The sequence below is a fragment of the Canis lupus genome, chromosome 20 (assembly GCF_003254725.2).
Source record: "Canis lupus dingo isolate Sandy chromosome 20, ASM325472v2, whole genome shotgun sequence".
NCBI classification, from domain to species: Eukaryota; Metazoa; Chordata; class Mammalia; order Carnivora; family Canidae; genus Canis; species Canis lupus.
The window spans coordinates 56,401,162-56,428,480 of NC_064262.1; the positions used below are offsets into that span (position 1 = coordinate 56,401,162).

A 27,319-nucleotide genomic window follows, 5' to 3' on the forward strand; every position below is an offset into this window, starting at 1 on the left:
CAGGGGCCGAGCAGCCCGGTCTTCCTCAGGGACCATCCTCCACAGCTGAGAACTGAGCTTCGGTCAGCAACCATCCCACTTAGACACATTCACAGAGGACACACTGTGTGTCCTGAGGCTGAGCCTGGACCCTAAAATGGTACTTGAGTCCAGACTGAGCCCTGATCCCAAGCTGAGCTCTGATCTTGGCTCTGACCCCAGGCTGAGCCCTGATCCCAGACTGAGTTCTGATCCTAGAATGAGCCCTGCTCCTGGACTGAGCCTTGATCCCAGACTGAGCCCTGATCCTAGACTGAGCCCTGATCCCAGACTGAACTCTGATCCTAGACTGAGCCCCAATCCCAGACTGAGCTCCGATCCTAGGCTGAGCTCCAATCCTGGACTGAGCCCTGATCCCAGACTGAGCCCTGATCCTGGACTGAGCCCTGATCCCAAACTGAGCTCTGATCCTGGACTGAGCCCTGATCTCAGACTGAGCTCTGATCCCAGACTGAGCCCTGATCCCAGACTGAGCTCTGATCCCAGACTGAGCTCTGATCCTAGACTGAGCTCTGATCTTGGCTCTGATCCCAGGTTGAGCCCTGACCCTGGACTGAGCCCTGATCCCAGGCTTAGCCCTGATCCCAAGCTAAATTCTGATCCCAGACTGAGCCCTAATCCTGGCCCTGATGCTAGACTGATCCCTGATCCTTGCTGAACCTTGACCTCGGCTGAGTATGTGATTATAGGTTGGCCACAACCCTGACCTTGACCCTGGCTGAGACCTGGCCCTGGACTGGACCCTGACCCCAAGCTGAGCCCCAATTCTAGTTGAGCCCAACCCCTGCCTAATCCCCAGTCCAGTTGCATCCCTGACTCTAGGCTCAGAGAGCAAATTCAGGACTAAAGTAAATGTAATGAGAGCACAGGTTGGACTAGCAAGGCCCAGCCATCCAACAATGACCTCCTGCCATGAATTACCTGCTGCCTGGTGGAAGGCCCTATGTTCATTATACTTCATTTAATCTCACGATTATCCCCATGCTACAAAAGAGCAATCTCCCTTCTGGAAACCTGCCCAAAGACACAGCTCTGACCGTGTGCAAGTATGAATGCAAAAGGTTATTCATTGTTGTTTGTAAACGCAAAATATCAGAAGCAGCCCAAATGTCTGCACACAGGGGAGGAGCCATGCCAGGAGCATCGTAGCATGGAGTGCCACATGGCCATGAGCAAGAGTGGACTGGAGCCACCTCCAGGTTGTATTGCTTAAGTGGGGAAAAAATACAAAAGTGTATAGATAGTAGGCTACTTTCTGCAAAACAAGGAAGGAGGAATAAAACATACACATAGATGCTTGTTTTTGCAAAATATTTTGTTTTTGCAAAATATTTTGTTTTTGCAAAATAAACCAGGAACCAGTGAGATTGGTTCCCTCCGGGGGGTGGGTAGAGTTGGAATGGAAGGAGGCAGGAGGGGATGACAACCTCTGAACATTTCTGTTTGTGTAGTTTTTAAACTCTATGATTTCTATTCTGCAATAAAATTAAATCAACAAGTGCGCGGAGCAGAAAGCTTGAGAATGGATCGTGAACTGAAAAAGGATGAACCAGACTGTATTTCAGATGGAAATCATAACCACCTGAGAAATAGAGGAAAACGAGCCCATGCAACTTTTGGACATGCACTTGTTCTAAAGACAAAAGGAACTACCAAAAAAAAAAAAATGTGAACCTGTTTAGTAGATTTGTTTTCAGGAGTGGAGGAGGTGTAGTGATTCTGAAAGTCTCATGTGTGTTACGGGACTGAGCAAAGTAGCAAGTGTACTGATGTTACTAAGAGCCAGGTCTTCACCGGGGAGGAAATACGATGTCAATATGGAATGGGAGGACATACCCCTCAACCCCATGGGGATGGAATAGGATGGAAAGTGTCAGGGTGGACCCATGATTATTTGTTTGTTTGTTTGTTTGTTGTTTGTTTATGAGAGATACACAGAGAGGCAGAGACACAGGCAGAGGGAGAGGCAGGCTCCCTGTGGGGAGCCTGATGCTGGACTTGATCCCAGGACCTGAGCCGAAGGCAGATGCTCAACTGATGAGCAACCCAGGTGTCCTTGGGCCCATGATTTAAACAAAAACCTATTTGTAACTCCGTCTGCTGAGACAAGCCAGGAGCCACAAGTGCATCTATCTAACACCCAGATCTCGGCTCCTAAATCCCACCTTCAGGGCTCGTGGGAGAAACGGCTGATCCAGGAATGAGGCACGGAGAGTGTCTGATGGGCCGGGAACATCTGATGTGCCAAAAAGTAAGGAAGGGCCCCGAGAAGGACAGGGGCCAGCCTGACGGGGCAGCTGTTGGCCAAGCCTGGGGCAGGGTGAGCAGCAATACTGAGTGACCTTAAAATTGGACAGACGGGGGGGGGGCACCAGGAGGGCTCAGCAGTTGAGTGTCTGCCTTCAGCTCAGGGCGTGACCCCTGGGTCCTGGGATCGAGTCTCGCATCAGGCCCCCCACAGGGAGCCTGCTTCTCCCTCAGCCTGTGTCTCTGCTTCTCTCTCTGTGTCTCTCAAGAATAAATAAAATCTTTAAAATATATTATTCTACCAATGTTAGCTTTCCTGAATTTGACCATCGTCTGTTGCTTATGTTGCTACCAGAAGGTGTTTATTTCTAGGAAACGCATGCTGTTTTAGAATAAAGGTTCATGATGTCTCCAAGTCACTCTCAAAATATTTAGAAAAATTAAGAAAAGGGGGAAGAATATTTTCTATGATATATATTATGTACTTCTAGATTATGTTTATAGGCAGATACAAAGCAAAAGGTCAGCCATGGGCAGATCCAGCTCTGGAATCTAGATCTTTTCTGCAAAGGGCCAAATGGTAAATATTTTCAGCTCTGCGGGCCAGTCTCTGTGACAATTACTCAACTCTGCTGTTTCAGCGGGAGCTGCCTGGGCCAATATGTACATGATTGGTGGCGAGCCCAGAAAACTTCCTTTGCAAAACACGGGCTTAGCGCAGGTAGTTTGTTGACCTCTGACCTAGATGAAGGTACACGGGAGTTCACTGTAGTCGTTTTGCAACTTCTTTCCTAACTCTGTGGTCGGACTGTGGTCCCTAAATGTCACAAAAGCAGCAGGGCTCCTGGGAGGAATGACGGCGTCGGGGTCCGGGGCTGGGAGCGGGCCGGAGGAGCCCACAGCGTCCCTCTGTCTGTGCCAGGCCCTGAAGTCCTGAGGCCGGTGGGGCGTGTCAGGAGGCCTGAGGAGCCTGCCTGCAGAGGCCCGGCCACGTGGGCACAACAAGAGAGTAACGCCTGCTACAGAAACACGTCGACGAGTATTTCTTAACATCCACTAGTTCTCGGAGACACGAAAGTAATGAGTGTTTGGTTCTCTTTTGCGGATGATGGGGAACTGAGTCATTGTTCCGAAAACTGCGAAACCAGAGGCACGGAGCAGAGGAGCAGGCCTGTACCCTGTCTCTCCGGCACGGCCTCTATGTCTAGGTAACCAATAATTGGAGGGGGAGAGGGTTTTTGTTTGGTTTTTTTATCATGCTAAGCTTTTAAAAATTATTTTTAATTGTGGTAAAATCATAGAGCATAATATTCACCATCTTAACCGTCTCTAAGTGCACAGCTCAGGGCGTGGTGCATACTCACCCCGCCACACACAGCCCCCCACCCCGCCACCGTCTCCAGAACCTTCCATCTCCCCACATGGAGACCCCGTCCCCAGGAAGCACTGACCCCCCGCCCCCTACCCCACCCCTGGCTCCCGCCACCTCCTATCTCTGTGGATGGGCCTCCTCTGGGGACCTCCTGGGAGTGGGGTCCTGTGGGAGGTGTCCTTCTGGGTTTGGGTCTCCTCCCTGAGCCCAGTGTCCTCAGGGTCCACCCACACGGGGACAGGTGGTGGGGTTCCTTTCCAGAGGGGCTCTGGAGCAGAAAGAGGGCATTAAGGGAACACTGGACAATGTGGAACGAAGTCTCCCGGCTAGTTCATACGGGCATAGCGGACACCCAACTCCTGGCTTCGCTAACCTGGCCTGTAGCAGTCACCTGAGATGTGACATCGGGCAAGCCGGCCGGCCGCTGTCTAGAAACTCTGCACTTACTTCCGCAGCTTTTCTGTAAATCTGAAATTACTATTAAAAAAACAGTTTATAGGGGTGCCTGGGTGGCTCAGGTCATGATCCCCGGGTCCTGGGATCAAGTCCTGAATCAGGCTCCCCGCAGGGAGCCTACTTCTCCCTCTGCCTGTGTCTCTGCTTCTCTCTCTGTATCTCTCATGAATAAATAAAATCTTTAAATAGTTTTCAGGGGATCCTGGGTGGCTTGGCGGTTTAGCACCTGCCTTTGGCCCAGAGCGCGATCCTGGAGTCCTGGGATCGAGTCCCACGTCGGGCTCCCGGTGTGGAGCCTGCTTCTCCCTCCTCCTGTGTCTCTGCCTCTCTCTCTATGTCTATCATAAATAAATAAATAAATAAATAAATAAATAAATAAATAAATAAATAAATAAATCTTTAAAAAAATAGTTTTCAAAAGAGTTGGGTGACTCTTTAGCAGGTGACCGAGGCCCACAGTGGTGGCAGGTTGACTGTGTGTGCTCTTGATATGATGAGGTGGAAATGGCCCTTTGCCTCTGTGGCCCTCTGCCCTAAAACCTGTAACTGGAGCCTAAGCATGAGGAACACCCTAGGCAAACCTCACCAAGGGACTTTCCACAAAACACCTGTAAGGAGATATGGATGGGAAAGTCCTCACCCCTGGTCTGTGCGAATGTGATCTTCTTTGGAAACAGGGTGTTCGCAGATGTGATCAAGCAAAGATGAGGCCATTAGGGTGGGTCCCCATGCAGTATGACTGGTGCCCCCATAAGGGAGGGGAATGTGGACACAGACACAGACACACATAAGAAGGGGTCATGTGGAGATGGGGCCGAGGGGCACCCGGAGCCCCCGAAGCTCGAGAGGCAGGAAGGACCCTGCGCTGGAGCCTCCAGAGGGAGCATGCCCTGCCACACCTTGACTCCCACCCCCCAGAACTGAGACAGAGTCACCCGGTGTGTGGTACTTTGTTTTAGCAGCTGGGGGAAATGAATGCAATCCCTGCCCGACTGCTTCAAACTGCCGGGATCATCGGGGACACCTGGGGGGCTCAGCCGTTGAGCGCCTGCCTTAGGCTCAGGTCGTGATCCCAGTCCTGGGATTGAGTCCTGCATCCGGTGCTTGCAAGGAGCCTACTTCTCCCTCTGCCTGTGTCTGCCTCTCTGTCTGTGTCTCTCATGAATAAATAAATAAAATCTTAAAAAAAAACTGTCAGGATCATCAAAAAAACAAGGGAAGTCAGGAGCTTCTATCTATCCACTAGATTGGATGCTCCCCAATTCATGAATTGCTGGGGGGGGGGGGGGAGAAGCCAGTAAATTCTTTAAAATTCCAAATGTGAGGAAAGTCTGAGAAACTGCCACAGCCCAGCAGCACCTAAGGTGACATGACGGCCTAATGTCCTGTGGTGTCCTGACTGATGTCCTGGACAGGAAAAGGCCACTAGGGAAAAATAGAGGAAATCTGGATAAAGAACAGACTTCCGTTCATCACGGAACATGTCAGTCTTCGTCCATCAATTATCCACAAAAAAAGAAAAAAAAAGGACTATCTTAATGGAAGATGTTAATAGTAGGGAAACTGGGTACGGTTTCATACGGCAACTCTGTACTAGCGTCACAATTTTTCTGTAAATAGGACCATTCTGGAAAATAAAGCGTATATTTTTAAAAGTAAAATAAAACAAAAAGTGTTGAAGGGATCAGTGTCTTGGCTCTGCCCTCCCGCAGCCGGGGCCGCGGTCACACGCCTGCGTTCCCCTGCACCTGTTCCCTCACCTGAAGACCGAGGCGGGCTGGCTTGAGGGCCGTGGAGCCATCGCCATCTGCAGCTCCACCTTCACCCCCGGTGAGGGGTGGCTCCTGGAATTTGGGGTGAATAGCATGGGCCTCACACGGCTCTGAGGACACGCCCTGCACAGGTGAGCGGACAACACGAATGTCCCCCCTCCTTCTCTGTTCTGCTACAGCGACCTGGGACCGGTGACCTGAGAAGAGGCTGCGCAGTGAGACACGGGACGCCCCTCAGATCACAGGGCTCCAGACCGTCATGTCTTTAATGTTCTGCAAGGGGCCCCACAGACGGGGAGGGAATAAATACAGAAGGGTTGTAAGATGCAGTGCGCCCGGCCCCCAGCCTGGGAAGCGGGGGAAATGCCTGTGGGCCTCAGTTTCCCTCGTCTGTAAACAGGTGAGAACACGCAGGGTTTTGCAGGTCTCTCTTCCCGCCCGGGCTTCCCCGACCTCAGGCTGGCGGTGGCGCCTCCGGCCCGCTAGGGGGCGCCAGAGTCCGGTCCCTCGGGCTGCAGGACCACGCCCCCCGCCCCGGGGCGGCGCACCCCGACCGCGGGGTGGGATGGGGGGAGGTCACGGCCTCTGCCCCGGAGAGCACCCAGCACTGCCCAGGGCGGGCCGAGTCCCCTCCCCTCTCCTCACCCCTCCACCCCGCCGTCCGCAGTGGCCCTGGTGCTCCCCTTCTGAGGAGGTCAACGGGGTCAAGGGAGGGCGAGCCCAGGGGCTGTCCCGGGGCGCGCACTACGGAGGGGGCGGCGTCCGGCCTCCAAGCCCCGACTCCCTCGGCCCTTCCGCCGCCTGGACGTGTGGCTGAGCGCAAGGGGCGGCGGGGCTCCCCGGGCCCGTCCGCCCGCAGGTCCCACTGCCACAAGCGGGTCTGAGCCCCGGGGGCAGCGCGGCCTGGGTCACAGCAGGTTGATCTCGTCCAGGTAGCGGGCCAGGACCGAGTCCCGCACGTCCTTGAAGACCTTGCGGATGTTCTGCGTGTCCGTGGCGCACGTGTAGTGGCTGAAGAGGCGCCGGGAGCGCGGGCCCTTCCTGCCCCCGTCAGCACCGTCCACGCAGCTGGCGTACATGCCCGTGTACATGTCCAGGATGAACCTCTTGGCTGCCTCCGCGTCCTGCCTCGGGCCTGGGGGGACAGGGGGGGACGGTCAGGGCACGCGGCCCGTGGGGCAGGCGGAGACTCTCCCTCCTGGGCCAGGAGGGGCCTTGGAGCCCCTGCTCCAGACGTGGCCACCCCCGGGGCTGCAGCGGCCGCAGGGATCACGCACCGCGGTGCCGGGGGCGCCATCTTGGGCCTTCCTAGAGGGCCACGTGACCGCCAGGTCCAGCCAATGGGAGCCTCAAGAAAGAGCTCTGCTGGTCACGTGACCTGGACTGGACCAATAAGACTTGGCTCTGAGACTTTGGGCAGAACTACGTCAAAGAAAGAAACTCTCTTGGCTGGGCTTCCAACTGACGGGATGGGGACTTGGAGCTGCAGAGAAAGATCTCGCTGAGAGGTGCAGATGGGTAAACTGAGGCCAAGGGAAGGGGAGGGATGGCCACCCTGGTGAGGCAGTGGACACGCTCAGTCTCTATTTCTGTGTCGGTATCTCCGTCCCTCTGTCTGTCTCTGGAGCCCAAGACCCGACTCTGCTGCTACTGGCGGGGTTGCCTTATGATGTCCATGTAACTGCCATGAGCCTCAGTTTGCTCATTTGCAAAAAGGGGATCCTGACAGCCCCAAGCCTCCCAGAGTTGTGAGGACTCGGTGCAATCATGTAGAGGGCTCTGGGCTCAATAATCAGAATGTTATTATCATTCTTCCAGAAAGGCAGGGTACTCAGTAGGTAAGGCTGGTGGTGGCTCCTGATCCAGGCAGCCTGGGTTTGAAGCCTGCCTCTGCCACTCACTGGCAGTGTGGCCTTTGACAAGTGATTGCACCTCCCCGTGCCTCGGTTTCCCCATCTATAGTGGTGAGAAAAAAGAATTCTACTCCACAGGACTTTTTAGTGAGGATTAGACTAGTCCATACACTAGGGTGCCTCCAACGGTGTTAGATGCGTGAGCTGTCGTTATAATCACAGATATTATTTAGTATAGAAGAGGAAAGGACCAAGAGCCAGAAGTTGGCAGAGTACTCTAGCCTGTGGCTGGGAGAAAAAGATGAGTCACGAAGGCCCTTTGATGTGAAGGAAAACAGTCCCTCAAAACTGCCCACTTTATCCCCATCCCCAAATCTCCAGGCCATGCCCCCATCCCCAAGGCTGCTCAGCTGGGGAGGGAGTCAGGGCTGTCCCCCATGATGGAACAAGTTCACATCTGTCTCCCAGGCCCCCAAGTCTTCTGGATCAGATTGGCTGAGATGGCTTCACATGGGCTCTGAGACCTGACAGGGCCAAGGGTCATGCTCATGGTGATGTCACCAAGCTACCGTGGTTGTTGTGTATGGGAGTGAATAGCTCCCCCCCAAATTTATGTCCACCCAGAACCTCAGAGTATGACCTTATTTGGAAATAGGGTCTTTGCAGATGTAATTAGTTGGCTTGAATTGAGGTCATACTGGACTCGGGTGGGCCCGGTAGCCAACGACTGGAGTCCTTATAAGAAGAGGAAAGACACAAACACACACACAGAAGGCCATGTGACAACTGAGGCAGGTCGGAGAGATGTATCTATAAGCCAAGGGACCCCAACCAGAGGCTAGGGGAGATGCTAGGAGTCAGAGCCTCCAGAAGGACCAATCCTGCCAACATCTTGATTTCGGATTTCTGGCTTCCTTAATTGAGGGGAACACCCTTTGCTTGTTTTCTGCCCCCTTGTTTATGGCCCCAGGAAATAAAGTCAGCTGTCTCCAGGAGGGCTGCCATCACCCCCTCGCTGTAGTTGGGAGGCATTTGGCCATGAAGAGGGGAGTCTGCTTGCCTCCTCCTGACTGAGCTGCCCTGAGCAACCTGCCTGACCAGTAGAGTGAGGCATCTGTAACCACCCGCAACTTCTGAGGCTCCCCCCATCCCAGGGGTGAAGTCTGGCTACCCCAAAACAGCCATGAGGTGAGGAAGCCCAAGCCTCGTGAAGGGGCCGTGGATTAGGAGACACCAGATGGAGCCAGGGAGGGGTGCAGGGGGAGAGTAGGAGGGAGTGAGGAGCAGGAGAGAGGGAGGAGGGGGAGGCGGGAGGGAGAGGGAGAGAGGTGCAGAGGGATCAGACCCACAGTGGAAGAAGCCACCTTGGAGGTGCATCTCCATCCGGCCACCTTAGCTGATGCCACACACATGGAACATGAACTTACCCGCCTCCACCCTTCCCAAGTTCCTGCCCCACAAAAACGTGAGCAAAGTCGAATGGAGGCCTCAAGCCCAAGCGTCAGGGGCAGTGTGTCGCTCAGCTGGGATACGTGCACCAGCCCCTCCCAGTGGCCCTCCAGGGAAGTGCGAGCCAGTACACCCCTTCCTGGGACCCACCAGACCCCCACCTCCCCTCTCCATCTTGACCCCGTGTCCTGCTGTCCAGACGGCCAGGCCCTGTGCCCCTCGGGCTGCTGGTGCTGAGGGCTCGCTCCCAAACCTGCTCCTGCCACTGTGCACCTGCCCAGACACGATGCAAACCTATTGCTACAACCCACTGCATGAAAGGAGGTCACCGTGTCTAGGAAAACAGAGCTGCGTGCCTTGGAAGGACTTGTCCAAAGGTCAGGCACTGGTTTCCTTTCTAATCTGCTATCTTAGATATAGATAAGGTGACTGCGAAAGAGTCGAAAAAGAAGTCTCAAAAATCTAGGAAGATTCTGGAAATAGCTGTTGACGCCTTCCAAGTGTGGCTGATGACAATGAACCCTACAGCGGACCCACATGCAACAGATCTACACCTGCCTGTCCAGGGCCCCCTGCTCGCAGCCACGGCATCGGGAATGATGGCGCCTGTACCTTCCCCCCACGCTGCAGAGGGGGACACGGAGACTCGCAGCTTGGGTCTGGAACTCGGGTCTGTCCCATCCCATCTGAAACTCCACTGGCTCTGGCTGGGCTAGGGTCCAGGCCAGCATCTCTCTTGGGAGGTGCTTTTGGGAGGTGAAGGCTACAGAAAGTTCTAGAACCACTCACCCTGGAAACTGGGGAAGTAGGTAGCCAGGTGGGAAGTGGGGATCTTCTCCTCCAGGATGTCAGTTTTGTTGAGGAAGAGGATGACAGACGTGCTTTTGAACCAGGGCAGTTCCAGGATGGTGCCAAATAGGGCCAGGCTCTCCTTCATTCGGTTCTAGGTCGAGGGGAACGGGCAGGTCATTGATCCAACAGCCAGCTTGGCCCAGACAGGAGCCCTCCCCCACGTCTCCACATTGGGCTGTCAGCCTAACGTCCAGGGGCTCGGGGCCCCCGATTCCCAGCCGGGTCAGAGGGGGTGCGCCCGTGCTTTGGCGCAGCCTGTACTGGTTTGACTAGTGCCCCCCACAAATTCATGTCCCTCTGGAACTTCAGAATGGAACCTTATCTGGAGATAGGGTCTTTGAAGATGTAAAGAGGTAAGAAGAGGTCATGCTAGATAGATTGCCACCTCCACTGCCAGGGGTCCCTTCCAAAGAGGGGACATTTGGTGGGAATCTCTGGGTGGCCCAGCAGTGTAGCGCCGCCTTTGGCCCAGGGCGTGATCCTGGAGACCCAGGATCGAGTCCCACGTCGGGCTCCCTACATGGAGCCTGCTTCTCCCTCTGCCTGTGTTTCTGCCTCTCTTTCTGTGTGTGTCTCTCATGAATAAATAAAATCTTTAAAAAAAAAAAAAGAGGGGACATTTGGACACAGATACACGGGGGTAAGGCCAGGTGACCACAGAGGCAGAGATGGAGCGACGAGTGTACAGGCCAAGGGGCCCCGAAGCAAGGGGAGCTGGGGACAGAGTCTCCCTCACGACTCGGGAGGAAGGAGCCTGGCTGATCCGGGGCGCGTGGCCTCCAGCGCTGGGAGAGGGGGTGTCTCTGTGGCTCCTGCCCCCAGGCTGTCGTCCTTTATCACGACAGCCCCCAGCAAACTAGGACATCGCATGCGGCTGCATTCGAGCAACATCTGTGGCGGCATGACCTCAAACTCATTGTTTCATTTGGTCTGAAAGTCAAAATCATAGCATCTGACCCCTGGACCCTCAGACTGTGCGTGTAAAGCTTCACACCCTAAAAGTGCAAAGGCCTGAAGTGATCTGGGTCTTAATCGGGAGAAGAGTTCACAAAAGAGCGATGTGCGGCCTTTCCGAATAAAAGCAGGCCACTGTCCCCGGGGCATGACCCATTTTCCCGGGCCAGCTGCACTGTGCTTCCTGGGGGCCCTGTCTTGGGGGCTTGAGTGTCCCTTAGAGAGAGAGTCCAGGGTCCTGGCCACACACTGCTCGTGGATCTGGGTCTGGGGACTCAGTGCTCTGGCCACGGAAGGGTGAGAGTGGAGCTGAAAGCCACGCCAGACACACACGGGCCCGCTCAACAGTGGCAGTGGGTTCCCTGCTCAGCCGCGGCCCAGGCCAGGAGGAGGCGGCGCCCCTGTCCCCGCGGTGGCCCTCACCTCCTGGTTATTCTCCTCCAGACACTGGTCGTATTCACTCAGCGAGGCCAGGTAGATGAGGGCAATCACGTTCTCGAAGCAGTGGATCCACTTCTTGCGTTCTGACTTCTGGCCCCCGACGTCCACGATCCTGCCAATTCGGGAATCACCCCGTCAGACCTAGCCAGGGCCCCTGGCCATGGCACCCCAGACCCCGGGCACTCTGGGGCATGTCGAGATCAATATATAATCAATGCCAGCCTCTGGGCCAATGCCTCTGCTGTGTTACCGCATTTCACCCCTTGAGGCAGGTGTTACTGTTCGGCCCATGAAGAAACTGAGGCACGGGAGGGGAGACCTTGGCAAGCCTCTGGACTGGGCTGCCTGATTTGCACCCCGCGGAGGACAGCAGGTCAGACACACCTGGGGCCTGCCTGGTTCTGGCCCAGTGACCTGGGGCAAACTGCAGAACATGTCCAGAACTCAGTTTCCCCACCTGCGGCAACATGCGCATTGTTCTGACCAGCCGACACCATCCCCTCTGTGTGTGGCCCAGGGCGAGGGCCCAGCCTCCACCACACACCGCAACAAAAGCCCGAGCCCTCACGTCTTCCTGTTCTCTCTAAGAAATGTGGGTCAGTGATAACAAGGCTTGCATCATCTCCCCGGGGATGGGACTGCTACCCAGGCAGCCTGACAGGAAATGCCAGGAGCCCCAGAGCAAGAAGAGACTTGCCCCTTTGTACGGATGGGAAACCAAGGCTGGTGCCCTGTGGCTCCCGATCCCTGAGCCCCACCCCGCTGGTGCCTCTTCAGACTCCCTGAAACCCCAGAGCAGAACGGGGTGGGCAGTAGCTGACAGCGGGGCTCTGGAGACTGAGACAGATGTGGGGAGGCTCCTTGCCAGCCTCCCTTCTCCTAGTCCCAGCTTCCTCTGAGCCCTCGCTCCCTGGATTAGGCCTAAGAACACACTCAAGGCTCCCACCTGAAAATCAGTGCCTTAGCCCAGCCTTTCCTGTGAGCTTCTCCAACCTCTACCTTCATTCCTAAACTTTGATCAATTCATCCATCTATCTGCCCATCCACCCTTCCATCCACCACCCACCCACCTATCCATTCATCACACATGTATCCATCCGTCCATCCACCCACCCATCCATCTACCTGCCCATCTACTCACCCATCCACCCATCTCTCTGTCCATCCATCTACCCACCCACCTACCCCCCCATGCATCCATCCATTCACCGGCCCGTCCACACACCCTCCATACATACACCCATCCCTCCATCCATTTGTTCATCCTTCCGTCTACCCAGTCATCCTCTCACATTCACCAACTTCCCCTCTGATCTTGAGCTGATCATCACTGGGAAAGCAGGAGAATCAAACTCACCCCCTAGCCTTGGGGGGCTCTCCATCAGGGGAGACTGATGGCAAACAGAAAATTATGAACCATCCTCATCAGGAAAAGGCCAGAGGAGCATGTTTGGGGGGTCAATCCAGTGAAGCATGGGACACAGTAGGGTGAAGTGAACACACCCGTGTTGCACCCTGCACCCTCCACAGCTCCCTGCCATCAGCTCACAGACACAGAGCTCGCGGAGGTCACCGATGACCCTCTCATCACCAACCCCAGAAGTCACTGCTCTCAGTGAACTCTTCCCGACCTCGCCTTAGCCTTTGACGCTGGCCCTAATTCTGCATGGACGACCCCTCACTGCGCTGGCCACTCACACCTCTGCCTTCCAGCTCAGGCCTCTGTGTGTCCAGCTACCTCTGAGATGCCCCGGACCCCAAAGACTGCAGTGCCCCAAACGACTTCATTGTCTAATCAAATACCTCCACGCTGCCGCCGCCACTGTGGCCCAACGTGTACCCCGTCCCCTTGATTCTCAGATCCTTACACGCATCTAGTCTTGCCCATTCTACACCAAAACGATTTTTGCACCATCCCCATGACCACTGCCATGGCCCCTACCCTTCCTGCCTGGATCGTGACTCTTGCCTCCTCCTGAGTCTCCTGACCCCCAGCCTCACGCCCTCAAGGGGGTCACCCTCTGAGCTTCCCCAGCCCTGAGCCCATCCCTCTGGACTATCACTGACCACACAGTCTCTGTCTCCTGCCCAGCAGCCCTTCGAGAGTCCTCCTAGTGAACGTCTACTCATCCTTCAATGCCCTAATATCGATGTCCTCTCTATAGACCTGCACCCCTGGAGCTCTGATTGCCCCCCTTCGAGGGGACTGAAGGTGCCTAGATCTAGCTCTGCCCCCTGTGGCCTGGAAGCCCCTTGAGGACTGTGACTAGGAAACTCCTACTCACCCTTCAGGGCCTCAGGGCCTTTGCCCCTCCTATAGGAAGCTTCCCCCCCGCCCTGCCCCCCAGGCTGTGAGCTCACCGCAGGTTGGTCTTCTGCACGGAGAAGCAGTACTCATTGATGCCAGTGGTAGGCATGCGGCTCCGGAGCACGTCCTGTGCTGTGGGCACATAGCCCTCCTCGGTGATACGCTCCAGGTGGGACAGGTAGCTGTGGAGTGAGGAGCCCTGAGGCCCGGTCTTACAGCCTTAGTTTGTTTCTCAGACCCCACCCCAAAGCCCAATGAGGTGCCTGCTTGGGGAAGGGAGCTCCCGGGGAGGGCCCAGGATCTGTGGGTCTGCAGGTGGCCCGGAAACATCACCCTGAGGCTGTGGGAGCATCGAGGAGAAGCGGTTTCACCCTCGGAGCAGTGTGACCTCAAGGACAGTGTCGCTGGGGAGGGGTGTCACCTTCAGGGAGCTGTCACCCCAGGGGTGGTGCTGTCCCAAGAAAAGTGATGGCCTGGGAGTAGGCTCCCAGCTGCCAAATCAGCCTAGATGCGCAGCATCGTACTCAGGACGGCGTCACTGTGTGATGACGACCAGCATCACCCCCGGAATGATGTCACTGTTGGAATAGCGTCGCCCCAAGAGCTGCGTCCCCGCAGGAATGACATCATCACCCTGGAGCAAGACCATCTACAGCCAGCCCACCCCACAGCGTGTCCCACCGTGGCAGCCAACCAGCCTGGGCACCATCCTCCTGGGAGTTCATCCCTGGGGGCGTCTCCGCTGTGCCCCGCACCCCGCACCCGCTGCCCGCGGACCCCAGACTCACTACACGGCCGAGTCAAGCAGGTGGAACTCCCGGCGGCGCTCGTAGCAGGCCCGGATGCCGGCGTCCCTCCACAGCCACTGCATGGCCACGGCATAGCGCTTCTCGAAAGTGGTCACCTTATAGGGGTCCTGGCTCATGACCAGACTGGCGTGGTGCTGGGGAGGGACGGACGGGTGAGTCAGGGCAGCCTGTGGAGTGGGCACCCTGCGCACAGCCCTGCGAGCCGCCGCCTGTCTCCGCGCCCGCCGCCCGCTGCCCTTCCTGCTCCCGCCCTCTGCTCTGCTCCTTCCTTCACCGACGTGATTGTCCACAGATGGAGGGCAGAAGGGCAGCAGAGGACACATGTGCAGGGACGACAGTTCTGGTTCTTTGATGCATACGGGGCAGGTCGCCGCAGGTGTCCCCATTAGAGACTTAGTGCCATGACCCAGGTGGCCGGGTCTCTCGGGGAGGTAGAGGCACGTGCGGCTTCAGCCGCCCACCCAGTGGCCCCTCCTGTGTCCTCTTCCTCGCAGCAACCTCTGCTCCTCTGTCCTCCTTTCTTTCCAGCAGGAACACCTCACTGCTGCTCAGACTCCTGGGTTGGCCTGTGCACAGGCACGTGTGTGCACCGCTGTGTGCGTGCATGCGGGTATGTGTGCAGGTGGGCTTGCATACGCCTGTGAATCTGTGCGTGTATGTGCGTGCGCACATCTGGGCACATGCATGTGTGCTTATGTGGACTTGTGTGTCCCTCCGAGGCTGGGAGTGTGACGAAGATGTCCCAGAGCTCTAATTCACGCTGCATTGAGGTCCTCCCCGGTGCCATACAACAGGGAGAGGGAACGAAAGGTGTCAGGTTTGGAAACGAATACATTACACTGTTATTCACAGGTAACACGACTACATGTAGAAGATCCAAAATCGTCTAGAGATGAGCTATCAGAAGAACATATAACTTAGCAAGGTCCCCGCATGCAAGATCCATAAATAAAAATCAAACGGGTGGCCATATATTCACCACTGACCATGCAAATTTTTAAAAATTTAAATCCCATTTATGGTAGCACCAAAATATATCAAATACCTAGGGATAAAAGAAAAATACCTAGGGATAAATCCAGCAACAGACGTGAAAGCTCTCTACACTGAAATGTAGAAAACATCACTAAGGAAAGATTTTAAGGATCTAAATAATTGGAGGGCTATGCCATGTTCATGGATTGAAAGAGCATCTTTTTCCGCTGCCCATTCTGCCCAAAGCAATCCACAGATTCCACGCAATTCTACCAAAACCCCAGAAAGGTGTGAAGGTGTGTGTGTGTGTGTGTAAACACTGACAAGATAATTCTAAACTATGTAGAAATGCACAAGGGCCCAGAGTAGCCAAGACAATTCTGGAGAAGAATAAAGTGGCAGGATTTCCACTGGCAGGCTCGAAGCCTAGATACCAGGAAGCTACACTCATCACCATGAAGCGATATTCACTCAAAGACGGATAAATTGGTCAATGGAACAGAACAGGGAGGATTAGCGGATCCAGGCACATTTGAACACCCGATTTATCACCAAGACGAGACCTTGATACTGTGAGAAAAGCGTAAGTGGCGCTGGTACAACTGAATATCTGCCCACAGGATGCGGGTGGGGAAGGAAAGAGAAACATAATCCCTGCCTCACACCGTACACAAAAATCAATTCCGGGTGGAATGTAAGTCTAAATACGAAACAATAAAAGACAGCGATGGGGGCACCTGAGGGGCTTAGTGGTTGAGCGTCTGCCTTCGGCTCAGGGTGTGACCCCGGGGTCCTGGGATCAAGTCCCACATCAGGCTCCCTGCGTGGGGCCTGCTTCTCCCTCTGCCTGTGTCTCTGCCTCTCTCTGTGTCTCTCAGGAATAGGTAAATAAAATCTTAATAAATAAATAAATAAATAAAAGATGGCAGCAGAGAGTTTCATCATGACTTTGAGGTGGAAAACCATCTCTTGGGCAGCCCCGGTGGCTCAGCGGTTTAGTGCTGCCTTCAGCCTAGGGCATGATCCTGAAGACCTGGGATCGAGTCCCATGTCAGGCTCCTTGCATGGAGCCTGCTTCTCCCTCTGCCTGTGTCTCTGCCCCTCTCTCTCTGTGTCTCTCATGAATGAATAAATAAATAAAATTTATTATGCCACAGATCTGTAAGAAGAAGAAGAAACAAAAAGGGAAGTACTTCTTTTTTGATGGGCAAAGGCCAAAACCAAAAACAAAAATGGGCAGAAGATGTGAACAGTCACCTCGCCAAATGGAACATCCGAGTTCCCAACAAACATATGGAAAGGTGTGCAACCTCCCCATTAATCAGGGCGGTGCGAATCACAACCACAGTAAAAACACTACCAAGAACCCTCCAGAACGGCTACACCAAGGTGACGGCGCCATGTGCAGGTGAGGACGTGCGGCAGGTGGAAGTCTTCGCGCGTGCGTGTGCGCTGCTGGCGGGAGCGTGGACTGGTACAACTGCTCGGAGACAGTTTGGTGTCTCCCCCTAATCTTTTTTTTTAAGATTTATTTTTATTTATTTATGATAGAGAGAGAGAGCGGCAGAGACACAGGCAGAGGGAGAAGCAGGCTCCATGCCGGGAGCCTGACGCGGGACTTGATCCCGGGACTCCAGGATCGCGCCCTGGGCCAAAGGCAGGCGCAAAACCGCTGAGCCACCCAGGGATCCCATCTCCCCCTAACCTAATCCACTTTATGATCCGCATCCACCTCTACGCGAACACCCAACGGAAATGCAAAGGCTTTCACAAACGGCTCATGGCGGAGACGAACGAACCGCCACTTCGCCTCCAAACACGGAAGGGCCACAGATCAACCATGCAGTGCCACAGGCCACACGTGGCAGAAAATTCCGTGTCATTCCATGTAGGGGAAGTTCAAAAACTAGGCAACGTGCTGATGGGAGATGGGCTAGTGGTTAGGCCTGGGCCGGAGGGTGGTAGTGATTTCGGGAAGGGGCCTCATGTTCTGCTTCTTGTCTCCAGGCAGTGGTTACCCACGTGTTTGCTCTGTGATGATTCACCGAGCCCGCCGCCTGGCTTCTTTGGCTCGCGTGTTATGTCCCAACAAAAAAAAAACAAAAAAACAAAAAAACTACGTTACTTTGTAAGGAAAGGCGGTGTAACGGAAGGTGGTGACAGGGCCAGCAGGTGCTTATCTTGAGTCTTCCACTTGGGGACTGTGAATATCAAGCTAAGTGTCCCCTCTCCTCTTGCTTCTCGTCTGGGAGGTGGGAATGACGGCCCCCAGCCGGAGGGGTTTCCTGGGGGTTAAAGTCATCCCATCCACTGATGCTCACCGCCCCCTACCCCCATCAGGCCCCTGCCAAGAGCTTTCGGCTCCTTTAATTTATCGCGTTCTCACCACAAGCCCCGTGAGGATCTCCTGAAGCCCGGGACCGGCCCAGATTCAAACTCAGAAGCCTCCTGATCTGAGAAAGGTGATGTTAGCTGACGCCTGTCACAACGGCTATTATAAAACCCAAAGAAAAGACGAGCGGTGTGGACAAACTGGAACGCCTGCGCCCCGGCGGCCGTGGGAAACAGCCCGGAGCTTCCTCCAAAACCCTGAAACCCGTCTGCCCTGGGGTCCAGCGAGTGCTTCTGGGGGTCTGACCCGCAGGCCAGAGATGAGGATCTTGGAGAGGTCCTGGCGGCCCGCGGCCCTGCGCGTCGCCGGACGGATGGCGCGAGCACAAGTCGTGGAAGAGGACGGGATTCTGCTCGGTAACGGCGCGCGTGGCCCCGCAGACGTCGTGGTAACAAATAAGCGAGGCACGGACGGTCCCGCTTCCACGCGACATCGAGAAAAGGCAAACCCACAGCCGCGGAGAGCAGAGTGGGGCTGGCGGAGGGGACTCGGGGGCCGCCGGCAGGGCATGATGTCGTAGTTACGCAGGATGAGCGCGTTGCACAGGCCACCGGACCGGCCACCGAGACGGTTACAGAGGCAGATGGCCAGAGCGTTCCCGAGTAAACTTCCCTGGAAGGTGATGTGCCGGCCGCCGCATGGCTGCCCCCCCACCCCAGGGCAGGACTGTGTCAGAGTCGGCAGTGTGGATGTTTCCACAGCCAAACGGGGTGGCTCAAGACTCCCCCCCGGGAGCTGGGGCCCAGGGAGAGGTGACGGAGCCCACAGGTCCACGGGGACACATGGAGGGACACCAAGCTGCCTGGACGCACAGAACACCCCCAGGAAACTCCTGGGCTGTACAAACAAGCCCTGGGGACCCCAAATACGGCCCGGCCCCAGGTGCTGCCTGCAGGGTCTGAGGGGACATGGTCCTGACCTGGGAGGATCTGAGGGGGCAAGTGCTGGACTTTGGGGTCTGAGGACGCACATCCTGCCCCTGGGGGCCCTAGTGGACACAGCCGGGGTTTGGGGTCCGAAGGGACACGTCCCACCCTGAAGCCCAAGGCCCCACCCAGCTTGGAGCCCAGGAGGGGAGGCCCCAGGATGCTCACGCTGCTCTCAGGCCTGCTGAAGGGGATCTGCAGCCGCTCCATGGCCTCGATCATGGCCCGCATGGAGACGAAGATGTTCTGGTAGACGAGGGGCCGGAAGCCTTTGCGGTCCTCCTCCGAGTAGCCCGCCCCGTGGATGATCCGCATCTGCTTGATGAACGTGCTCTTGCCGCTCTCGCCAGGCCCTGGAGAGGCACACCACCAGCTCAGCCCCGGGGTCCCCCCCCAACCCCCAGGGCTCAAACCCTGGCTCGGCCAGGGCCGCACTCTGCAACCCTGGGCGAGTGCCTTCACCTTCTGGGCCTCAGTTTCCCCAGCTGTAAGATGTGGTTCGCAACAGACCCTGCCCGCTGGCTCTACCTGATGGTAAAGGAGTTCACTGTCAGGTGCTCCCAGGAGGGGTCAGCAAACCATGGCCCAAGGGGCCATCCAGCTGGTCACCTGTTCCTGCACGGCCAGCAAGTTTACAGTTTGTAGGATGGCTTTTATGTCTCTAAGACTGGTGGTTTTTTACATTTTATTTATTTATTCATGAGACACAGAGAGAGGCAGAGACACAGGCAGAGGAAGAAGCAGGCTCCCTGGGGGGAGCCCGATGCGAGACTTGATCCTGGGACCCCGGGGTCACACCCTGAGCCAAAGGCAGATGCTCAACCACTGAGCCACCCAGTCACCCCGCGTCTCTAACACTTTTTATGGTTGTGGTTTTCACATTTTCAAACGATTGAAAGGAATAAAAAAAAACTATTTTGTCACATGTTGAAATGATACAAAATTCATATTTCGGTGTCTATAAATAAAGTTTTATTGGCACACAGTCACCTCCACATGTGTACGAATTGTCTACGGCTGTTTCCTCACCACAACAGCAGAGTCGAGCAGCCAGACAGAGACCATCTGGGCCCCAGGGCTGAAAATATTTACTATCTGCTTGTACAGGAAGAGTTACAGCATGCCTGCAGCGCTCGCGCTCTCGTCAGGAGTAGTAGCATTGACTGTAGTTAGAACTGCTGTTATTATTATTTGCTCTAATACTTTCAAGTAGAGAAACTTTTACAAAGGAGAGACGATAGGATAAATAGTGTTTAGCTGAATGTCAGGGGCGGCTTCTCCGTGGAGGTGACTTGTGGAGTTGAGATCCAAAGGCTGGGAAGGTTGGAGGAAGGGCACATCATGCAGAGGGCACAGCCCGTGCAAGGGTCCTGGGGCAGAAGCAGGCCTGGCGTGTTGGAGGAGCAGCGAGGAGGCCTGTATGGCTGGAGCAGAGTGGGTGAGGGAGAGAGAGGGAGGACAGGGAGGACAGGGAGGGGACGGGGCAGGTGCGTAGGGCCTCGGGGAGCGCGGAGAGGACTTGGACTTTTATTCCCGAGAGGAAGGAGCCCTGGAGAGTGGGAGGGGGGGAGTGGAACACCTGCCCCGCGTCCTCATAGGTGTCCTCGGGTAGCTGCTGTAGTGAAGACAGACTGTGGTGCGCGTGGGCCGGAGCACGAGGGCCGGGGTGGAGGTCTAGCTCAGTGGGGGCTGGACCCAGGTGGAGAGAAAGGGCCATTCGAGAGAATCTGGGAGGCGACTCCACAAGTGGGGACCAGTGGACACGATTTATGGGGCTAAGTACAAGACGAGGCCCTCCTGAGCCCGGGGCGCTGCGGGCCTGCCCAGGTCCCCCTCCCTGCCCCAGAAGCTGCCCCTGGACTTGCCTCAGTCACACCTGGATTTTCGACACTGGGTGTTCCGGCCTTGGGGCTGGAAGCCCAAAGCCGAGGCTGAGCCCCGCAGCCTCCCTCTCTGGTGCCTCCGTCTTCCCTCCTGGCTCCTCCAGCACCTCCCCGCCCCGCGCTGCCGGGCTCCTCCTGGGGGCCCTGGCATGGGGTCCTTCCAGGGAGAGGCTGGCGGGCTGGGAGGAGGAACAGGGAAGCAGCAGCAAAGGAAGGGGTGGCCTGGCTGGAGCCCAGAAAGAGGAAACGGGGCAGAGGGGGCAGAGGGAGGTGGAGGGTGGGGAGTGTGGGCAGCGGGGAGACGAGCAGGTGCCGTCTTGCATCACCCCCCACCCCGGGCTCCCTGGCCCTACACATCCGAGGGCAACAAGGGCAGGCCGGGGGGACACCGGGTCTTCGTTAGGTCCGCTAGACCTCGAGCTCTAGCCCCGAGGGACATTAGGGGGAAACGGGGCGAGCGTTCGGGCTGCGGGTCAGGGGTGCGAGCCAGGAACTCCTCACCTGCTCTCGGCTCCGTCCTGGGGCGCCCCGCTTCGTGGTGGGCTCAAACCCACCAAGTATTTAGGGGCAAAAGGTGTCAGGTCTGCAACGTACTTGCAAACCGTTCAGGGAAACGACGAGAATGTGTGTGTTAACTATAGGACTACAGAGCGCGCAAGTTGTAGCTGTCGTTACGCACCGTGTCACCGTGTCAATTGTGAATATAGACACCTGCTCGTCTGGCGGGGCGGGGGGCGGAGGAAGAGTGGAGAAGGGGGAGAAACCTCCCGGCGTCAGGTGCGCGTGAGACGCGGAGTGGGATCCGGAGCAGAGAAAGGGCCGCGTAAACCAGCCCCACCCGGGGCCCGAGCGGTGTCCGCGTGCATCTCTCAGCGGTGACAAACGTGTGCGTTACTCGAGATGCAAACGCGAGGGGAGACCGTTCAGGAGCAGCGGCCACCTTTGCCACTTTCCTGTCCTTCTAGAATCGTTCCAACATAACAAGTTGCTCCAGGACGCCCCACGCCACGGGTCCACAGCCTGAAACTCTGCAATGTGAAGCCGCGTGTGCCCCACATTGCGGAATGTCTCAGGTTACGGGAGGGACGCCTCCGGCCCAGCGAATGTCCCCGCCGCGATCACGTGAACATCAGGTGTCGAGGCACAGCTCTCCGGCCCCCGGGGCTCCCCCGAGCCCAACACGCACCGTCTTCCAGAGCCTCACCTGACGGACCGACGGCTCCTGGCTCACTCTTCATGTGGGGAAACTGAGTCCCAGACTGGCTGATGGGATCGCCGTGGGCCGTGCAGCTGGCAAGCGGCCGAGCTGGGACTCAGACCTCGTTCTGCCTGAGGCCAGAACTCGTGGGTGTTAAGGACGACACCAGAAAGTTCCCCATAACAGTAATCCCGACGAGCATGACTTAACTCTTGGCGTCCGCCGGGCCCGGGGCCACGATACTCCGCGCCTGTCCTCGGTCAGTCCGCACAGACATGCCCTCTGGTTCACCAGGAGACACCGAGGACCAGAGAGGTGAGGCGGTTTTCCCAGGGGCACACAGCTAGCGGGGAAGCAGGAGCCCCCCCCGCCGGTGGGGCGTCACCAGGGCATCAGACAACGTCCGTCTGCGGACACTCGGAAGCCGGGCAGCTGCCGGGGGGCTGCCGGGGGTGGGGGTGCACTCAGGCCAGCCCCGGGGACCGCACCCTCTGACCTCCGGGCCTCGGGGCTCCCCCGGGAGTGTGAAGGGCAGTCAGAGGCCTCACAGGGCAACAGTTCCCCTGATTTTCTTCTCTTCTTTTTCGTGAAAGGGTAAAAAAAAATCCCAGTCCCGGGGTGCCTGGGTCACTCAGTGGGTTGAGCATCATGATCCCGGGGTCCTGGGATCGAGCCCCGCGTCAGGCACCCTGCTCAGGGGGGAGTCTGCTTCTCCCTCCCCCCCCCACTTGTGTTCTCTCTCTCTCTCTCAAATAAATAAAATAAAAATAAATCCCAGTCACCCCCACAATATGGATTGTGTGCCTCACGCATGGGTCACAACCTGATGTCTGAGGGTGGACCCCGCCCCCCCCCCGCCTGAGGCCACCAAGGGCTGTGGACCGTCTCCAGCCCCAGGCTCTGGGTCCCCTGCGGGAACGTGACCCGCCCCCCCGGGGCTGGGGGCTGCGGGGAGAGCTCTTCCCACCGGCCGGGGCCAGAAGGGAAGTGACTGCTTCCTTCTGGGGATGGATGAGGAACTGGAACCTCACAGATGCCAGGAGGGGCCGTGCCAACCCCGAGCATCACGAGACACCCGTGCGGCTCCTTCCCTGGAGGATGCAGCCCAGGCACCTCGGACACTCCAAGAACTCAGCCTCGGGGGGCACAGGTTGCTGGCCCGAGGGGCTGGGGGGGCAGGCGGCTCAGCTTCATGCCAGCTGTGGGGTCGGACAGGCTGGCGACCCCAGACCAATCCCATGGTCCATCCCCTCCCTGGATCTCAGTTTCCCCATCTGTCCTTGGGGAGCCGGGGCTTTCCTCTCTGGGGGCACACGCACACAGAGGTCAAATACACGGACTCTCGAGCCAGAATCCCGGGTTCTGATCCTGGCCGTGCGACCCTGGGCCGATGGCCTCGCCTCACTGGGCCACGGTGTCCCCATCAGGGGACGGGCGCTAGTGGACAGAGCTGGCTCCTTTAACGGCTTCCCTCAGATGCTCCTCGCTCCCCAACACACCAAGGGCTTCCTGTTGGGGACAGATGCCGGCCCGACCCTGCTTCCTCAAAAAGATCAGCCACCTCCAGGAAAAAATAACTTTTGGATTCAATTCCTGTTTTCGAGAGGGGAGAGTGGTGTGGAGGCCGCCCTCAGGGCTGGGGGGCTGGGGGAGGCTGTCAAGACCACAGTCCACGGCGCCGTCCACGGGGCCGGTCAGTGCTTGGGGCCGTGGACAAACCCCCCCACCACAGCAGGAGAAGGGGGCTCCCGATGGGGGCCTGGCCGGGGTGCAGGGGACCGAGTGGGTGGGCCAGGGGACGCGGAGCGGCTCCAGGGGAGGGCACCCCCGAAACAGGATGCTCATCCATTGCCTTGTTGGTGTATAAGTTTGCTCTGGGCCTCTGCTCTGTGTCACGCCCCCGCACTCCCGGGCCGATGCTCTGGACCCAGCAACCAGGGAGAGAGACACGGTCCCCACCTTTGTGCTGTTTGCTGTGCAGCTGGAGACACAGAAAATGAAGAACAAATAAACAAATCTGAGAGGGTGTCGGTGAGTGAGTGCACTGAAGAAAGATCAAGGGCATCAAGTGGAGGAACGAGGACTGGCTGCCCTCGTAGCCAGCGAGGCCGGGAAGACTCCTCCGAGGGGGCGACACACGAGCCTATGCTGTCTCGAGGGACGCTGACAGCTCCCAGCAGGAGAACAGCAAGTGCAAAGGCCCTGCGGTTTGGACATATGTACTTGAGGTGTGCAAGGGAAGATCGCCAACATTGATAACCCCTGAGCCTGATGGATGGGGAAAAAGCTAGCAGACGGAATGGAATGAGGGGTGCAGGGGGCGGGGGACACCACTCCAAATGCTCCAGGCCTGAAAAAGATGACGGCACGGGGGCTGCGGTGTACAACTGCATGCCCAGCCCTCTGACAGCTTCGAAAAATGGGCGCGTTCTTTGAAAGGCACCAACAGCCAAAACTCATTCAAGAAGAAATAACCCGGGACGCCTGGGTGGCTCAGCGGTGACCATCTGCCTCCGGCTCAGGGCGTGACCCCGGGGCCCGGGCTCCCCGCATGGAGCCTGCTTCTCCCTCTGCCTGTGTCTCTGCCTCTCTCTGTGTGTCTCTCATGAATAAATAAATAGAAATCTTAAAAAAAAAAAGCCCAACTAGCCCTCATTAACAGTATTATTAAAAAGCAGCCAATAAAACATCGTATATCATACGTATTATTAACCTAATAGCCTAACGAGTCTGAAGAAATCAGACACACCTATTAAAGTCATTAAATTCTTAATTAAAACCTTCCCGGCTCTGACAGCCTTCATTGATGACTTCACCACCGTCTAAGGAAAACAAAATACTCCCCGAAAAGCAGAGAAGCCAGGTGGCCACTGAAGGACTGTGGGGAAGCAGCAGGAGTCGGGGTGTGAGAGGCCGCGTGCCGGGGTCTGGGCCCCCCTGGGCCCCCCTGGGCCCCCCGGGCTGGCTTCCTTGGAAAACTAAATCACATAAACCTGAATTACATAAAAGGCTCGAGTCAGAAGGGCTCAGACGTGACCCTGGGGTTCCGGGCTCCCCCCGCCTCCTGCCGGGTCCTCAGCCCCCCTCAAACCAGGAAAAACGAGGCCACCACACAGACGGCCGGCCTCCTGGCCCGGGGCCCGCAGACGCACCTCGGGGACACCGGGCCGCTTCCCCAGTGACCCCCGCCCGGGGTTCAGGACATCCCACGTCCCACGCAGAGTGAGGCGGCGGCGGATGGGGGGGGGCGGGGGGGGGACACACGTGCGGGACGCGGCCTGCAGCTTCCGAGGCCACGGCCTCGAGCCCCACAGTCTGCCGGCCCCGCCGCTCCTCCCTCCCGCCCTGTTTTCTTCTCTTGCTTGCTTTTCTTGCTTCAGGAAATTATTTTATCTGCTCTTTGGTTTATGGGCTAACGTCTGAGCATCGCGGCACGACGTGGTCCCCGGGGGCCCGGACACTGCCCGTGTCCTTGGCCGCTGGGCCCCAGGAGTTACCCAATACATCGTGGGTATGAATGGATGAATGGAGCCGTCAGTCAGTCAATCAACTGGCCGGTCGGCCCGAGCCCACTGGCAACGCCCTGCCCCGGGACGAGCGGGCTCGAGCCCTCCCCGCGGCGGGGCCCTTGCGGCGGGCAGGGGAGAGGGCGGGAGGGCACCCCGCACCCACAGTCCCGGCGAGGCCCGGGAGCCGCAGCCCGGAGCCGGAGCCGGTAGGGCGGGCTGGGCCTGCCGCCCCCGGGGCCACCTCCGCTGGCACATGCCCCGCGAGGCGGCTGGTCGGCCCGGGCCGCGGGCCACCCCTTGGGACCAGACCTGGGGCTCTCTGCGCCTTAGTCTTCTCGCCCAGAAGTGGGTCTCCAGCTCTCCCGGCCCCGCCAGGGGTGAGCACCCCCACCCCCGTCCTGGCCCGGGCCCCGGTGCCCCGCCGCCCTGCCCGCCCCACTCACCCAGCAGCAACAGTTTCAGCTCCCCGCGATCCCGCTTCTTCTGCTCCAGGAGGATCCTGTTGATCTCCTGGTCGATCCGGGCCGCCGCCTTCTCATCGTCCGTCAGGCAGCAGGGGCAGCAGCGCCGGGTCAGCGAGCGGGCCATGGTGGGGGCCTCAGCGGGCACGAGGCGGCATGGCCCCGGCCCCGGGAGGGCACCCCGGCCGGCCCTGGGGAGGGCTCCTGGCGCCGGCGCGCAGGGGCTGGCCGGGGGGTGCTTTCCTTGGGGGGTCACCCCAGGGACCCCTGACGTCCCAGCCTCGGGCACCGGGGGCCCAGCTCTACGAGGCCTGAGTGCCCGGCTCAGGAGGGTGGGGGGCAGAGGAGGAGCCTGAGAAGGTGTGGAGGCTCAGGGCTCCCCGCCCATCTGCAGACCTGCCCGGCCCTGCCAAACTGGTTGAGGGTGGGTGCCCCCGGGGAGGGCGGGCTGCCGGCGAGGAAAGGCCCCGACCACAGTCAGCGTCCGTCCCCGTCCCCGTCCCCGCAGCGCCCGCTGGGCCCTCCTTCCTCATTCTGGAGAAGGGGTGGACTCCATCCTCCCGGCCTCTGACGCCGCCTCCAGGGTGGCCCCAGGCCCACCCCTTCTTCCCCTCCCCGGAACCAGTTAGGAGAGGTGATCAGAATGCCAATCTTTGATCTTTCTCAAAAAAACCCTGAAGGCTGGGGGGCGGGGCGTGGGAATGGGGGGGCTCCCGTGTATGGGAGTTCTTCTTACCCCCCAGCTGCAGATGAGCAAACTGAGGCCGAGAGCCAGGAAATGACGTGCCCGGGCGGCCCCAGATGAGTGTTTGGCGGAAGGGCAGGATGGGCTGGGGAGCCCGCAGGCCCGGGCTCTAGGCGCTGACCAGGCCGCCTGGGAGCGGCCGTCCTTCTCCGCAGACGTTTACTGGGGGCCTACTGTGTGCCAGACCCGGTTCTAGCACGAGAGGGAGCAAAACGACAAAATCCCTGGCCTCCCCGCCCAACACTCTAGATAGAGGGACAGATAAATACGTTTTGTTTTTTTTTTTCAGTGTTTAAAGCACCTTTAATCGCAAGATAAATACGTTTTTAAAAAATAGTGAAGCCTGTCGGATGGTGATACATTCTGAGTCCAATAATAATAATAATAATAATAATAATAATAATAATAAAATAGAGCAGGAGGTAGGAGGTGCTGGGGTGCTCGAGTTGGGGGCGTTACACAGGGGGTCAAGAAGGTCACGCTGACCAGATGACGTGAGGCACCAAGAGGAGGAGGGGGGCAGGCAGCCTGGGCACAGGGGTCCCAGGGAGAGCTCAGGGTCTCTCCCGACAGCCTGCGGGGCCACCTGAGCCTGCGCCCTGTACCCCCAGGCCCTAGAAGTAGGACCGTGACACGGGAGGTGAGTACACGGCCGCTTCCTGGATGGACACTCACAGC

The 27,319-nt window shown here is 57.5% G+C and overlaps 1 protein-coding gene across 1 annotated transcript; it reads right to left on the reverse strand.

Annotated features, from left to right (window-relative positions):
• Positions 1-6,125: 6,125 nt before the first annotated feature.
• On the reverse strand, positions 6,126-26,551 carry GNA15 (G protein subunit alpha 15). Its single transcript, XM_025456883.3, has 7 exons — positions 25,879-26,551; positions 19,014-19,198; positions 14,532-14,686; positions 13,797-13,925; positions 11,418-11,547; positions 9,978-10,131; positions 6,126-7,021 (listed from the first exon to the last, which is right to left on the reverse strand). The coding sequence occupies exons 1-7, from the start codon at positions 26,021-26,023 to the stop codon at positions 6,795-6,797; spliced, it is 1,125 nt and encodes a 374-aa protein (XP_025312668.1). The 5' UTR covers positions 26,024-26,551; the 3' UTR covers positions 6,126-6,794.
• Between the last annotated feature and the right edge of the window lie 768 nt (positions 26,552-27,319).

Bases quoted from the DNA above. Each gene is read 5' to 3' on its own strand.
- GNA15 (XM_025456883.3), bottom strand. From the start codon at position 26,023: ATGGCCCGCTCGCTGACCCGGCGCTGCTGCCCCTGCTGCCTGACGGAC. The intron at 19,199-25,878 runs GTGAGTGGGGCG...GTGCCTCTCCAG, and splicing joins GCTGAAACTGTTGCTGCTGG to GGCCTGGCGAGAGCGGCAAG. The intron at 11,548-13,796 runs GTGAGCTCACAG...CCGAATTGGCAG, and splicing joins GTGCAGAAGACCAACCTGCG to GATCGTGGACGTCGGGGGCC.